Source organism: Achroia grisella, unplaced genomic scaffold (genome assembly GCF_030625045.1).
Source record: "Achroia grisella isolate CSIRO2021 unplaced genomic scaffold, CSIRO_AGI_Agris_v1 utg516, whole genome shotgun sequence".
In the NCBI taxonomy this organism is placed as follows: domain Eukaryota; kingdom Metazoa; phylum Arthropoda; class Insecta; order Lepidoptera; family Pyralidae; genus Achroia; species Achroia grisella.
Genome location: NW_026712909.1, coordinates 1,722,542 through 1,739,360, shown reverse-complemented (window position 1 = coordinate 1,739,360; position 16,819 = coordinate 1,722,542). Strand labels below are relative to the sequence as shown.

General features: G+C 30.3%; 1 protein-coding gene across 1 annotated transcript in view; it reads left to right on the top strand.

Annotated features, from left to right (window-relative positions):
• LOC131847128 (uncharacterized) overlaps positions 1-16,819 on the top strand; it is a 39,913-nt gene continuing 23,094 nt past the window's right edge. The window contains exons 1-2 of the mRNA XM_059196594.1: positions 1-109; positions 9,681-10,164. Of these exons, the coding sequence (XP_059052577.1) occupies positions 10,012-10,164 (153 nt within the window). The 5' untranslated portion in view covers positions 1-109; positions 9,681-10,011. The remainder of the gene's footprint in view (positions 110-9,680; positions 10,165-16,819) is intronic.

The following is a 16,819-nucleotide window of genomic DNA, read 5'->3' as shown; positions in this document are numbered from 1 at the left end:
TATTTACTTATTGTTTATATTTTGTGTATTTGTGTATTGAGAACGAATACAAAATAATTCTTAATTTCATAATTAAAAGCATCATGTGATACAAGTGACAGAGCTTAAGGTGAGTTCACGTTCACGCTCTTTTGTTTTTGTAATATTATATTTATCTACAAAACATTCATATAGGAATTTGTACAAACAGTTTATTGTGCGGGTATATACATACTATTTATAGATATAGACCGAATAATTAAAAAACTAATGCTTATTTAAAAAAACTGTCAAAACAAATATTTTTTTAATCTGATAATTGTTGTTCATGTTGTCGTGTTGTAGGTAACGATCATTTAAATCCATCTTTAATTTTTTTGTTACTATTTGTTCTTTCTGTATACTAATAAGAAACTGCGAAAATCAGTATAATATAATAAAGTATCTTAAAAGTAATTTTGCAACTTTGTTGAAAATCATATAAAAAACAGAAGTATCAGAACTTTAATTAAACTAGTCTTTTACTTTCTTTACTAGTTCATAGTTACTAAACTTAAAAATACTATTCTTAAAAATTGTAATTATTTCGGTTTTCGTCTATATGTACAAACAGGCTCACAAGATCATTATTTCCCTTTTGATTGATTGAATGACAGTGAAATGAATATTTTGTTCCCTGTGTATATTTATTTTAGAAGTTAGAGTTTGTCGTTTTATTAGTTTTAGTTGATTATTGTTTATGACATATTCATATTCTTCAGAATTCAGAATATAGATTTTAACCTTGGTTCAATTCCATACTACGTATTACATTAATTCATTTTATGCATAGTGGAAGGAGTTTATTTTATTAAATATAACTACCCGAAGCAATAGATAATATAAATATACGAATGTACCCTCACGATGGTTATCCTAGATGAGGAATTCAGAGTTCAGAGGTTTGTCAACTGTCGCGACTGTCGTAGTCAAAAACTTGACATGACCACATTTCATTAATGTTTTATTCCGACATAGTCGGGCGAATTTACCGCCGCCTTCTGGATTAGTTTGATTATTAATCATTATTCACCTTAAAAAACTATTCAAGTTTTATCTATGTACTATTTAACTTAAAAATCTTACGGCAAAGTAGTATATATATGTTTAATGTTTATATTTATTCATGTTATTTTATTATTTCTTGTATATGTAATTGGTTTGTATTTATTAGTTGTAATTTTGTTTTAATTATTATCATTAATATTTTAAATAGTGACCTCTCTGTCTCACCCTTTTATATATATATATTTTTTTCCTCGTTTTGGTGCCACTGAAAACCAGCTGTATGTTCAAATAGGACACACATTAAAGCTGAGTGGAGCCATTTCAGTGAATATATGGATGTAAAAAAATATTCTTTTATGTTTTTTTATGTTAATTTTTAATTATCTACATTTAAGTTTAATTATACGTACATTTTATTTGATCTTTTTTTGTTTGTTTTTATATTGTATTGTAATTTTTTTACATTGTTGAAAAGCATTGAATAAAATATTTTTCTTTCTTTCTTTCTTATAGGTGTTTCCATGACAGATCATCACCACGTTAGAGTGTCATCTGAAATATAAATAAGTTTCAATTGTTATATACATATATTACTCACAAAAGCTTATTGCTGTCGGATAAATTTGAAATCACGACCTTTCGGTCTAAGCCGCCTTACTAAACCACAATGCTCTCAAATATAAAGTAATAATAATAACCTTGACTAGTGACTAGATGACACTATGTGGGCTATCCAATAGTCCACATAGTTTCATCTAGTCCTGAGCTTGTGTTATGGGTACAAGACAACTAATATAAATACTCAAATGCATATTTTTGTACTATATATAAAAAATACCAAGACCAATACAAACTATCATACTCATAAATGTTTGCATGCGAAGAATGGAACCTGAGACCATCGGAAGTAAGGTCGTGTGCTAAATCGCTGTACCACCGAGGCTGTGAAACTAATATTATATCTACTAATCTTTTCCAAATTTCTGTTGTAGATGTGGTCCTGATAACTTCTATTTTTGTATTTGAGGTCATTATTAATTTTGGTTAAACATTTTATGGATATTTTATTGTTATATGCGGTAAAATAAATCAGTACGTCAAACTATTAAATTAAGAGCAATATACTTTTCTATATGTGGAATATATGTGGTACATGAATACAATCTGCGGTTAAGCTCTTATCAGTTATTTACGAACAAAGAAATAATTTAATTTTTTAAAAATTGTAAAGGTTCCTAACAGCTTTTTATGAGACTCATAAAATTTTTCATATTTAAAAACTGCAATAATTTGTCATATTACCGGCTCTTTACGAAGGTAATATAAGGGCTCTATTTACTTTTAGAAAATTTGCAAGGAAAGATTATCATTCATAAAGTTCAAACCTTTTATAAACCGTATTTTTTGTGTATATTAATAAATATAACAAAAAATAAACAGTTTTTATGAGTTTCTTTGTAGACCATACATTCTTTCCTATCATTTCTTTCCAAAGTCTTTTTTGCGGAATTAATTAGATACTGATATACCGACAGGCAACCATGTAGCTGTTATTGTTCTGCTAGACAACGACTGTTGGGCGAGTCATGAGAGATAAAAAATATATGTGACTCGAGAAAAAGCATACTTAGCAAGTAGCTCGTCACTGAACTTAGATCATTGTGAAATAAGTCTCATGAATTGAAGATGGTATTCGAATCTGTTTATGATCGGCTAACACTGCACATAACATACAATCTTACATAGAAAAGACTCGATAATGTCCAAATTAGATTTTGCCATACCATACTCAAAACAGTGGCAAAGTTAAACAAATATGACGCTACGAAAATCGTCTCGTTTTTTACTTTGTTTTATCCACTATAAAATATGTCTAGTCTATATATTTTATAGTATAGTATAGTAATTTGAAAAGCAAAGAACCCAACAACCTACCTAATGGAAAGCGGTAACCGCATCGCCTGTATGTAAGAATATCACCACGGATATCACATTATCATGCGTTGCCATTCCAAAGGACTAAGATCTTATTCCTGTCTTCATATCCTGTAATTTATCAGCCTTAGATATCTCCACTTTATAAGTGAAAATCACAGCTTACAAAGCTTGGTGCTTGGCGGCTGAAATAGGCGAGTTTGAGGTACTCACGTTTACAAAGACTTATACGAGGCATGATCTACATGTCTACCGTATAAAATATGGGTGTTTAATTATTCGTATATAAAGTTAAAGCCACGGGTTTGCATACCGTCATAAATAAGAGAGAATCAAAATAAGCACATAGATTAGAATTTAAGTCTGAAGGAGTAGACAAAATGTGCCTTAAGGCAAAAATTTGGAACATTTCCTTCACATAGTATTAATTAGGACCTTATAGGGCATCATACTTACATTGTTCGTTATCACATAGAGACGATTTCCTTATCTATTTTAATATTGTAAAGCTGAGTTTGGTTATTAATTATAGATTCTTAGGGAGCAAAGGACAGGACAAGCAGTGCGCCCCCGAAATAAAAAAAATTTAAAGTTTCTAATCGCAGGCGAAGCTAAAAAAAGTTGGCTTGTGTTAGTTATATTCTCTTCATTCTAGAAAAATATTTTTAAGTTATTAATAGTTAAAGTACAATAAAATGTAATATCATAGAAAATTTATTACAACTACCTACCTATCCAATAACATACATACTATATTGATTATGGCAGTATTAACAATTAAATTATAATTCAGTCATCAACTGTATGTTATTTAAGCATATATTTATTACCTATATATATTTTTAATACATTAGTTATACCTTAGCGGGCATTTGTAAACACCAAATAACCTAATGCATCGTTTGTCTTATTTTTTGTTTATGTCATGCTTGTCGATACTAGTTTCAGAATGCTTTTCGTGGCGGTTCTGTTCGTGAATTACTATGTGAATATTTATATATGAAGGAAGGGGTATTTGGGAAAGGGTGGGCGATGGTCGAACCCTGAATATAAGGCGCGCGTCAGTTCGTTGCCGACTCAGAGAGGTAGCGGCCGTCGCGCCTGTAGCGTCAACTCTTACATTCCCGCGTAGCCGTAGCCGTGCTACGAAAAACTTTCTCTGAACTTTTCTATTTTTACTTATCTATTCCGGTGTACAATACTTCAGAGTATTTCTTAGGCGATGAATGCAGGTTTGTCTCATTATTTAGTAATATAAGATAGTAAGGTATATTCTTGTTTTCATTATTTTTATTTTTGTGTTCCAGTTTATATGTGATTAACTAGATTTCAGCCAAACCATGGATTTATGCTATTATATTCCTGATTGCAGTTTAATTGATATCATTTACATAAAATTGTACATAGATGTAGGTACTTTTGTATGCTATTTAATTGTAATTTTATTATTAATATTACTTATTTGTTTTAGCAGTTTAAGTAAATTAAAAATAAGTATAAAACATTTCTAAGTCACCCTTATTCCATAGAACATGTCTATATAAAATTTAAATATTTGTAATAGGTAGATAATTATATTATTATAATGTTAAATAATAATTGTAATATTTCCTCGGTACATAATTATTTATATTTATTGTCCCGCTTCTGGGTGCGGATATAAAAAGGAGATTTTTGGTCTTCTTTTCTAGTTGGATCGATCGGGATTATTATGATTTTCTTTTTTTGCACTAATGTATTTGTGCTATGTTAATTGATGATCTAGTAAAATAGTTCTAATTAGACTCTACAATAGTAAATTTTAACATTTAGAGTGATATAGCAGTTATTCATTTTTTATTTACGTATGCGAACAGTACGCCAGCTACAACATAGCTAACAATAAAAACTAATAAGAGTAAACAAATATCAAAACATATACTAATGATCGACCAAGTATATTGACTGCTCAACCAACTTTTTTTTCTTTCTTATCACTATCCCGCTTCGGCAGAGCTGGTAACAATGCTTCAAATAGTAAAAGAATTTTTCTAATCATTGTAGTGATTTTGGAGTTTACTCTGTTCCTGACAAAAGTAGATCTAATTTTGAAAAGAATCTTATTAAATCTAGAAATAATCATAATAATTAACTATATAGCAATATGATGTTATTTTGTAAAGTGTTTACGTAGCAATGTCGGTATTATGCATATTAAATCACATACTTCACTTTTTACCCTCCCACTCCACATTTTCTCAGTTGAAACGCCCGACAAGCATATCCCTTTAGTCTAAAAGGCACTTGATTTTATAAAGCAGTTTACTCACTCTATAAATGAGAATTCCATTCATTTCTGGTAAAACGAAAAAATCTCTGGGGTTTCATGTCGGCAAAGTTTTCTTTGTCTTTCATATACTGAGGGTTTATCAGTATGTAATGAGAGTAAAATTTATAAAGTTGTTTAAACCATGGAGTATCTCGTTTGAGCAGTCGTGTGTGCGATAGCGTCATGTAAGTTCAGCCAACTGCGTGATAAGCATATAAATGAAAAACCTAATAGGTAACAAGCTGCTTGTCGACTACACGCTGCTCATAATGAAGAATCTCAGAAGTGTAGAGCTCTTCTTCTATTTCTAATTTAATATATTTAGTCTTAGATATCAGTCGTGATAAAATTTACTTTAATAAAAAATTGTATTTGTATACCGTTTTATAACACCACATAATAATAATGACAGAAGTTTACATTAGTGGTTCCAGAGTTTACTTCCCTAATAAACGTATATGTAGAATAGAATAGAATAGAATAGAATATAACATTTTTGAATAGTCATTACATTTTTTTAATCTACCGCTCGTTCGGAACAAGTTGTGAAATCTCACCATATTGACTTTGTCTTGTATATATTTCTATGAAATTTCCCAATTTGTAAGGTTACATCCTGAATTTCAAATGTAAACAACGTATTTCCACAAGATAAATAAATCTTAAGACAATCAGACAAATTGTTGTTAATATATATTACAACGTCATTATGCAGCTCAAACTGTCGCGCTATGGCGATTAAAATATTTATTATGTTACCCAAGTGAGATAATCTTAAACCGAAATAAGTTAAAAAACTTACATAGATGCTTAATACATAAGTAAATCTTTCCATAGTATGTAGGAGAATTTACAAAATTAAAATAATTAATATGCTTATTTTATAAATAATTTGGACTCTCGATATTGGCAAGTATAAAAAGTTCATATAATAATTATATTATAAGAATATCTAAAATTGACAATTATTCGTCTATTACATGTCTGAAGTGACAAAATGCGTGAAATAAAATAATTATTTGAAAACACCTAATATTTCAAGCAGTAAATATTCATTTCATACAAAATTCGCTCATTCATTAATAGAAGACACGGCGGAGAAATTTGAGAAATTTTGTTAGTCTGTGTGTTATCTTTGGAAATGTAAAGCAGCTTTTAAAACGCTTTTTATAATTAGTAACTACGTAGTAATTTGGCTAATATTATATAGGTAAAAGTTAAATATTATTATGAAGTTTAGATATTTTGTATACATATCTATGTCTAAATTCACATAGGGAAAACAGCAGGATAAAATAACATTAGTATCTTGATTATGTATACTGTGACACTAAATGACTTAATTAAAAAAAATACAATTTTATAATAATTATTATAAAGTAGGAATGAAGTGCCAACCTGTGGATAACTGTAAGGTAGAAGACATGATAGTTTTCATACTGGAATTACGGGGGTAAATTAAAAAGAATTTATTAACTAACTGATGAAATTAATGAAAAACAAACGTTACCTTACATATCTTTATTCAGGATATTTCTACTACAAATATTAAAATAAGAGATCCATCATTTGAACAAAAATTATGAAAGTTTGGACGAAAAATGTATTAATTAAACGAGGCAATGCGTCGGGGAGCGGCTCATCAAAAATGTATAGAATTCGTATGATTTGCATAAAAGTCATTTTATTGCTTCGAAAGACAAACAGAATGGGATATTAGCTGTTGGAATGAATCCAAAATTGCTATGCGAACTACGGGTACTTTATACAAATTAAGAGCTGACATCTGTTCACCTGCCTTTATTTTGGCTTTTGAATAGGATTTTTGGAAGACGGCAATAAGGCAATGAAATTACAGGATAGAAGCATCTTAGTCCTCTTGAATTACAACGCATGAGTTATATGATAGGTTTATGTTCGTAGTACTGTCCATATATAGGTATAGGAGACCGTTATCACTTACCATCAGGCGGTTCCTTAGGGCGTTATAAAGATTTGATAAAGTTATTTCAAATCATATTGAATTATAATATTTATATACAGTTAGTTATATATTTCCAAGTTATAATTTAAAACATAATAATGTTATCAATTTTCTACGATTATGTCAGGCAAAATCAACACAGTTGAAAAGGCACATAAATAACTACTAAAATATTCATTTGAAGGCATAATCTAATAAAGTGGATACTTAATTTAACTGTATTTTATTGTATATTAGTAGTTTGGATAAAGAAAATTATTGGTTCAGATTTTATACTTATATTCATTTGATTGATTCATTATAATTTTACATCATGATTGAAGTTATTTTTTGCTAAACAAAATTTTAAATGACTAATCCATCGATTACTGATTATGTTCCCCTCTCCTCACACTTCCTACTCCATAAAATACTTGACAAGAATATTTAACGAGTGACTCTAGTCAAGGAGTTCGACAAAAATTCAATGAGTTTGATGTAATTATGTCGAGTAAGTTCGCGCATTCATTAGTCGTTGTTTTGTTTAATATTCATCAGGGTGCGGTCTACAAGTAACATTTTTACTTCACGATTCGTCAAATCCTTGCAAACACAAATTACATGGAAATTAGGCTAAGTTCGTTTTGAGTAGGGCGTCATTACTCAGTTGGATGCGATCGCAAAGTTACGAAGTTACTCATTGTTCACAAAGTAACGCTCATTTTGGCTGTCAATCTCTTTTGAACTCCAATATAATGTTATAAGGTATTAAAAACTATTTAAAATCTATTGTGCGTATTTGTTTTTATCTTATCTATACACAGTTCTTATTTGTATTTACCTTATCTATACCTTATCTAATTTCATTTATATCTATGATATAAATAAAATTGGAAACAACATTTTACAACGTTATAACATATTACAAACATACACATGTTTGTAATATGTTATAACCGTTTATATGAAATAACCGTTTTTTATTGCATGTATACGCTACATACACCAAAATAACATTTTTACAATTTTTGTCTGTCTGTCTGTCTGTTTGTTCCGGCTAATATCTGAAATGGCTAGACCGATTTTAAGGGGACTTTTTTGGCAGGTAGCTGATGTAATAAGGAGTAACTTTGGCTACTTTTATTTTAGAAAATTTATTTTATTTTAGTAGAAGAAAGATAAATTCCACGCGGACGAAGTCGCGGGTACAACTAGTACTAAATATAATTTATATCAAAAAATATGTATATATGTACTTACTTTCCTCGGACGCTTCCAAAATATTTTTTTCAACTATTTATTTCACTAGTAATCTTTGAATTTTGTGAAACCATAATAAAAACATAGAGTCACGTGGGGCAAGTGTGCGCACTTAAGGTTTGAAGTATCATATAATAAAATATTTGAAGTTAACTGGAACAAAACAAGGTTTATTATATAAAATATTTAATAATCAACAACTTAAACGCAATATAAATAATTATCATTTACACAAATTCTTTGGAAATCAACAAAATCAAAACTGTTTAAATGCGCACACTACAACTACGCAACATGTAACTACAATATAATTTATATCAAAAAATATGTATATATGATGCTGTATTGGATCCAGTCTTCATTCGGTGGAAATATGTATTTTTCTCCACACAGTGGGCAAAATAATTCCTGCTCATCATTTTATTTATTTTCAGATCAAGTCGTATCTTCTTTTTTGGCAATTTATTCTTCCTCTTGTTTTTTGTTTTTCCAATTTTATAAGGACCAATCAATATTTTTTTCAATTTTGAATCACAGTCATTCATCCAAGAAATGCCTAAGGCCAACTTTATTTCTTGGATGGATGACAGTTATTCAGACGAAGGTACACTCATTATTGCGGGTGCCACACTGTCGTTTGCTATCTTAATCTTTTAACAGCTTCTAGCTGTTCCTCTGTGACAACACTTCTATCCGGCATTTCTTTTATAATCGGCATTTTTTATGTATAATTAAACTCTGAAATAACAAATTGCATCATAAATACAAAGCCAAAGCGGAGCGGGGTAAGTATTCGCATGCGCACACTTACCCGACATTCGTAACCATCAACATAAAATTTAACCAGAACTGAGCAATATTACGTAATCGTCATCACCAAAAGATTAAACACGGCTTATATTACATAAAATGTACTGTTGGTATAAAGCATGATTTCAAAATATAAATATATTACAAAGGAATGAGTCTCTCATTTAAGACAAAAATCGCAATATTTCAAGCAAAAAACAATACTCACTTACGGAAACAAAATGGTTCACCGGCGGACAGTGAAAAAGTTGCACTAAGTATAAATGACAAATAAACCGTTTTTGAAAAACGTACCTAAATATGACTCTATCCATAAATACAAATGAAAAACGTCCTAAATATGTGAAATTAAAAAAAACACTATTTTCTTTGTTTCAGATGCTGAATCGGACGTTGTGCGATTTTATGATAGTAATAGCATAAATTTTATATATTTTTTCTTATATGACCAAATAGTACAAAATATCGAACTTACCCACTTTTGAAGCTTTTATTTATTTGAAATTGTACCTCACACTCAGAAAGTAAATGAACACATGTTTTACCAAATCGACGCCATTCTCTATAATACATTTTCCCGATAGCTTTATCGAGCAGTGGACGTAGTTTTATAGGCGAAAACAATGCCAGAGGTTCTCATAAAGCATCGATATCTTGTAGGTTGTGATTTTTCGTGGGTAGCATAGGATAAGAGGGCTGGGGAACGGTGATGTGTGAAGATAAGGAGGAGGGTCGGAGCGAGGCGGCGGCGGCGGCAAGTCCACAACGCTTGTGTTGGTCCCGACGTCCGCCGGCGCCGTTGCCTGACACAAGAGGACTATGCTGCGCCAAGCTACTTCGAAAGAATGGGAAGCCGAAGAAGGTAATTATAACCTCTCTTAAACAGGTCTTTCTGTTCAACACATCGCTTTACTTCCGATGGTAGCAGCTTCGATTCCTCGCACGGTGCAAATATTTGTATTTATAGGTATGATTATTTGTATCGGTCAAGGTGTATTATATATTTATAATGTATGTATTTACAAAAAATATATATTTAAGTTTTTATGTTAGTTGTCTAGTATTCATAACACAAGCTTTGCTCAGCTTGTGACTAGATTCTGTTTGGTTTCTAAATACAATTAGACCCCATAGTATATTAACAGGACGGACAGGATAACATCTGCTGTATTAGTTATACATAAATATATTTCGACATTATTATATGCTATGTGAGTACCTACATACGGTGCTATTAATAATTTCATAATACACAGAGAGGCTCGCCTATGTTTCGGCTGGGTTCTTATAACTTTGTGAGTTTTGTATATATTAACATAATACATAGTCTAAGTTACTCTGGAATAATGTTCCTTTCAAACTGTGAAAGAATTTCTCAAATAGGTGCAGTGGTTCTGGAGTTTACTTTCCTCAAAACAAAATCGATTCTTAAGCAGATATAAGTAGATATATATATAGATATATATCAGAACTGTTTGAATAGGGTTCAAACATGGATTTGTAAGATATGTATAAATTTGATACTTTTTGTAACTAAATTACGCGACCAAAGCCTAGGGATATAGCTAGTGTAAAATATAATTAGCATGGTTGTCTCGTCACGCACATGACATCTTGCCATATTTCAAAGAACGGCCAATCCGAGTGTACGAGTAGGTAATATATGTAGGTGCCACAATTGAAGTTCGTAACTTCTCGCCACGGGCGGTTGACTCATACCGTACTTACCAAATACATCTTTCATAAGCACACCTCGGCTGAAGTTATTCTAAGACATATCCAGCCTTATTATCGAAGTTTCAAACAATGGCGGGATATTATGTACATTGTATTAAGGATGGTAACTACTAAGGCAAATAGCTTGGCCGTGGAACCGCCAACTTTAGATCAAATTAGTTTTCGCTGACGTCGCTCCTCTTCCAGTTTGATTATCTTCCCCGAGGGAAACAAATGAAAGCGCATCGACTTCGTTTTCTGTATCTTACTATAAAATATGAGTATCTTCATATATATCATTCTATCTTAAAGTCTTCTGCTGTAATTCGAGTCAATGTTTTTATACATAGGTACCCAATTAATTTCTTGTCCACTCACAATGGAAATATTTATACTTATCACAAGCAATATACAGTATTACATCTAATATATATTTGTATCCACGTATAAAAATTTTGATGAAATATTGTCTTTCACATAATATTTTGCTTTACATATATAATATCTACTGTATATAGTAGGTAATGATTACATCATATTTAGTCATAGGTATAGACTGAAGTCATATCTAATCCTCAGAGACTAAAATAGTTGTCTGATATCAATTTACTAAAAGAGGATATGTACCTACCGTGAGCATTAATTAAGTTTAATGCAGTATTTTAAATATATCTTACATTTATTTTATTTACAAAATATATTAAAACTTTTGAGATAAAGAGATCTAAAGTTATATAGTTTCGTCGCAACGAGGTACCCTAAATTCAATTTAGATTGAAAAAGAAAATATATATTATTTTCTTCCGAATGAAACAGCATTGGAAAGAGGACGCACTATTTTGCAATTCTAAACTTACCAAAGAGGATTCAATCTCACTAATGTGTCGACGTATACTTACAATTTAATGTAGACCGTCTGTACCAGTAGTAGTCTAGTATTGAGTAGATACTCAATACTATGTAAAGTGCATTTTGAAAAAATATTCCAGTATTATTCTCGAATATTTTTAATTGTAATGAATATCTATCCCATCAATAAAATATTATACAAAACCACAGACAATTTTTATTTAAAACATGTTATAAAATAATACGCATTTTTGTCTAATACATTATTATACAACTGTAATATAGGCTACATAATATGTGCATTGTGCATACTACATAAATTTAACCTATATTTTATTGAGAATTTTTCTTCCAGTTAATTAAGATTTGCATAATTTATAATAAAAAATACTGATTCGTCCTTTCAAAAGTGCCAAGTCTACAAATTTGTAATTAAAATTGTTTGAAATTTTTTGTTGACGTAGATGCTGATGAAGCGGGAATATAACAGCATCAAAGCGAGTTCATTAGTAATAATTACACCAGTACATTTTTTTAAATATCAGAATAGGCTAAGAAAACAGACATTGAAATATATCAAGTTCCTAATGTTCTTAAACCTATTTCCAACAAGTAAATAATACTACTACTGGGCGAGTTACTATATCTTTATTTTGCATACTTTTTACTTTTAATGTCTTTTCTTAGGCGTGTGTCCGTAAAAACACTCAAACTTCGGACAAGTAGAGTCATATTAACATAATCAGGGGATTAGACCTTTTAGACGATCTGTTATATCTGTATTAGTTTCTTATTATCTAAACTTCTAAAATAAGTATTGTAGTAATGATAAATTATTTCCAGGACAACTACAATTTTTTGTTACACCGTTGTTTAAGTTTAACAGCACCTTAAAAAATAAAATAGATATTTAAAATGAAACAGTTATAAAAATAAATATTCATTTTGTAACACTGGAAAGAATAAAATTATATGTGATTTTTGTTTATTTATTTCTAAAGACCTCAATAATAATAACATTTTTAACCTTTTAATATACTTACATCTTGATACTTAGAAGGTCTGGGCGATGATTTTCGTAGGATGAACTTGTAACAAATTGCGGACAAAACAGCGGCGTTGAGAGTAATAATTTACTGTCCTGAGCGGCATTTAAACGATCCGTTCACGGTTTATCTGTCTGAACGGGTGTTAATTCTCGGAACCTCGAAGAGTTGAGGATATAAAAGATTTTATGTCCTAAGAGTTGAATCCGTGTTTATACTGAAATTACTATAAAGTATTCCGCCTCTATCAAGGTACGCAACAATATATGAAATTCTATTATAAATAAGATTGAGTCACTAAGTATGTGAGACATTTTTCCTAACATATATAAAGTAGTACCACAGATAACATAATATAACATTACTATTACAGAATTTCTAAACGTCTCAAATATACATAATATTCATTTATTCGATCGATTACTTACTACTACACTAACTACTTTTATATAAGTTTCGAACTTTATAACTCTTTGAACATTTTGTAATGCAACGCAGCCAACGCCGGGCCTCGATGTTAGTTCAAATATGAAACTTACAGGGCCGCCTCGAATAGTTTGAGAACCAATCCGTTATCCACAGCTGTCTCACTCACAGCTTTTTATTTCAACAAGAAAGTTTCTCTATTTTATTCAACATATTGAATCTTCTTCCATTTAAAAGAAATTCTTACTTATTACATTATAATGTTCTTAGATTTAAAAACTACTTGTTCATAAAAATAATAGACAATAATATGTTTATATTTCATATTTAATATATATAAAGGCAGATTAAGTCGCGGCCAACAGCTTGTTAATTATAATTTTTAGTATTTACGTTTAAAAGTATAATTACATATTTTATGTAGCACATTAATGTATAAAAACTGTTCCCACCAGTTATCTAAACAATTCCAATATCAATGAGCGGTGGTGGAACATTTTAAAGACTGCGCGGGTGTTCAGAACACGAGATGTGGGATTTAATATAACCCCGTTGCATTCCCCTAAGACACGCAACTCGGAAGATTGTGAGAAAACTCTGTCCTTAAAATGATATCTATCTGGTAACAGCATTTTGCTCTGGAGAGTTAATATAAGTTTTGGTCTATTATTTTTTAGTCAATTATGTAAGTTTGATTGCAATAATAACTTCAACTGTAAATCTAATACGTCATATAGAGGTAAATTACAGCTCAAGATTTTATAAACTTTATATTAATATAATTCCAATTAAAAAGTAAGTTGATATATTTCAATAAACTACAATCTCAAACTGTGTGTCGCCCCTCATATAGTAATAACTCTACAGTTATTTTTGTAACGTTCACTACAAACATAATCTTTTTATACTTTCCTCAAATGGCTTTCAGGACCATGTTGGATGGTTTCGATTGTCGTTCAGAAATATTAACTATTAGGTATATTATTTACTAGTGACTCGCCCGAAATTAAACTTTAGCTATACATCTGTGAAAACTTTAAAACGTTTAAACAGAAGTTAAGTGTAATGTTATCGATTATTTGTTTTATGAAGGTACTGAAATTATGTAAACTACTTTTATACTTGTGTCGGCCGCCGGTCTCTAATCTGTAATCAGATTTTATACATTTCTTTACTTTTATACCAATATCTTTTATTTATATGTAGGTATTAAGCGAGAAGACATTAGTTATTCTCGTCATATAACTAGCACTTCATGCTCTATGGAGTACCATCTTAAACAAGTCGTAGAACTCTTTGCGAGAAATTGAAATCATTGGCTAGTACGTGACTTTAAACCCGTCCAGTGTTCAAAGCTATTTCAAAATAATATTTACCTTGCGATAGCTTTTCGATTGTCGGTTCCTTCTTCATAGATCGGTGCCTTTGAGGTGAAAATTGGTATATATTCCCTCGTGTTTTGTTGTGTTCGATATCAAAATCTTTGTGCGGTCTTTATTTATTTCACCTTTGAAGAAGGTTCCAATTTGTAGATCATGCCACTATAAAAACGGATTCCATAAAATGAATCAACATAATACATACGTTGGTATCGCACCGGCTTCGAAAAATGCATTATGTAATGAAGTAGTTACACATAATGAATACTCGTTAATTGTTACTGATTTATTTAAAAGTATACTTACTTAAACATATTACATAATTGTATATAAAACACTAAAAATATAGAATTTCTAACTGTTAAAAGAATCTTTGTACTTTTAAATTATTATAAAAAATCTTTAGAGTCTGTTATACAAATATTATAGAAATGTTATAATAACTACTTAAGTAAATAATAAGAAACCTATGTTCCATTCTAGGTTTGATTAAACCGACAAAATGTGTAAAGCTAAACTAACTTAAATGTTGGATTGATTTTTCTTAATTTAATGCAAAATTTACACTAGGCTTTGGTTCCTTATCCACTATCGTATATATATATATTATAAGTAAATACCATATACAATAAGTATTGTATTCATTAGATATAGTTATTTTGTGTCCGAATATAATTGAAACATCTTAGTATATTATTCAGATATATGTGTATCCACTAAAAGGTGCTTCAATCTCACTAAATTCAGATAGAAATACCGATCACGTACATACTGAATTCATTAAGTTAAATCGAAACGAAATCTCAGTTCTCGGTGACAGCGAACGGCGCCATTATCCCATCGGACGTCGATGGGTGCAAAGCAAACACTCACCGCCGTCACCCCTCTCTCGCTGGTGTACACTTCGCCTCTATACGATGCTTATTACGTCTTCAAATTCACTATACCAAGTATTGTTGCCAAGATTTTGTCAACCAACTCCAAAAAAGATTATATTCTCAATCCGACTTTTTTTCCGTTACACTATTCTATAATATATATATGTCCCAAATTGTTTGTTTAAAGATAGTACAAGTATAATAACTAGGTCGCAAAAAATAAGTTCCGTTATTACAATATAATAAGATTTTAACTGTATAATTTTACTTTTAGGTATCTCTTATTAAAGTTCTATCGATCCCATCGGACAAAAAGAATTATTATTATTATATTGTTAGCGATTTTTCTGGCGACTTGCCCTTGCGTAAAAATTTAGTTCCCGTATCTTATAGGAATAGGAACTTTCTTAGAATTTACTTATTAATCTTAATATAAGAACACACCCATTGAAACACAAGTATTCATAGACTATTATGACCATTTACCATCAAATGGGACCTCTGCTTGTTTGCCACCATAGTGGTATAAAAAAAACTATATGCCATGTATCCAGTTCTGGACATTTGAACGTTTTTTCAAAAATATTCATTTATGTTACATTTCTACCATCCTCCGTCTTCGGAGTAATTAATTCGCCTGAAAGCTGTGGATCAATCGGAGTAATTACAGATGAGGCAATCTACTGTTGGGACGCCGGAACCCTTGCTCAATAGTAGTACCGGATTTAATAACGTTAATACAGGACATATCTTTCTCTATTGTTATTAAATTTTCACTGTTGTATAAAAAATCATACATATTAACATTTGTAGTATTTACATTTAATACTATAGGGCTATACCGACTAGATATTACTTTTTTTAAATAATTAAAACCCAAATTATCATGCAAATAGCTAAGTCACAGTATTTAGGATAAAGAAAGGTTCTGATAAGTTAATTTAATGATATGTTTCAAAGTTCAAGAAATTATCGAAATCAGTTTTGAATAATATCCAACAGTTATTTATAAAACGTTCCGTGTTTTAGTACATTTTAATATTATTGTTCGTCTTCAGGAGCGTTCACAATTCCTTAACCTTATATATATATAGCAATATCGTTTTAAATTTAATCGATTTTGATGATTTGTTTTGAAGGAGTTTACTTGTGTTCGGTCCGTTATTAATTAATTTGATCGCGAATCATAGTTGGTTTCTTTATATATTGTATTTAACTTTATT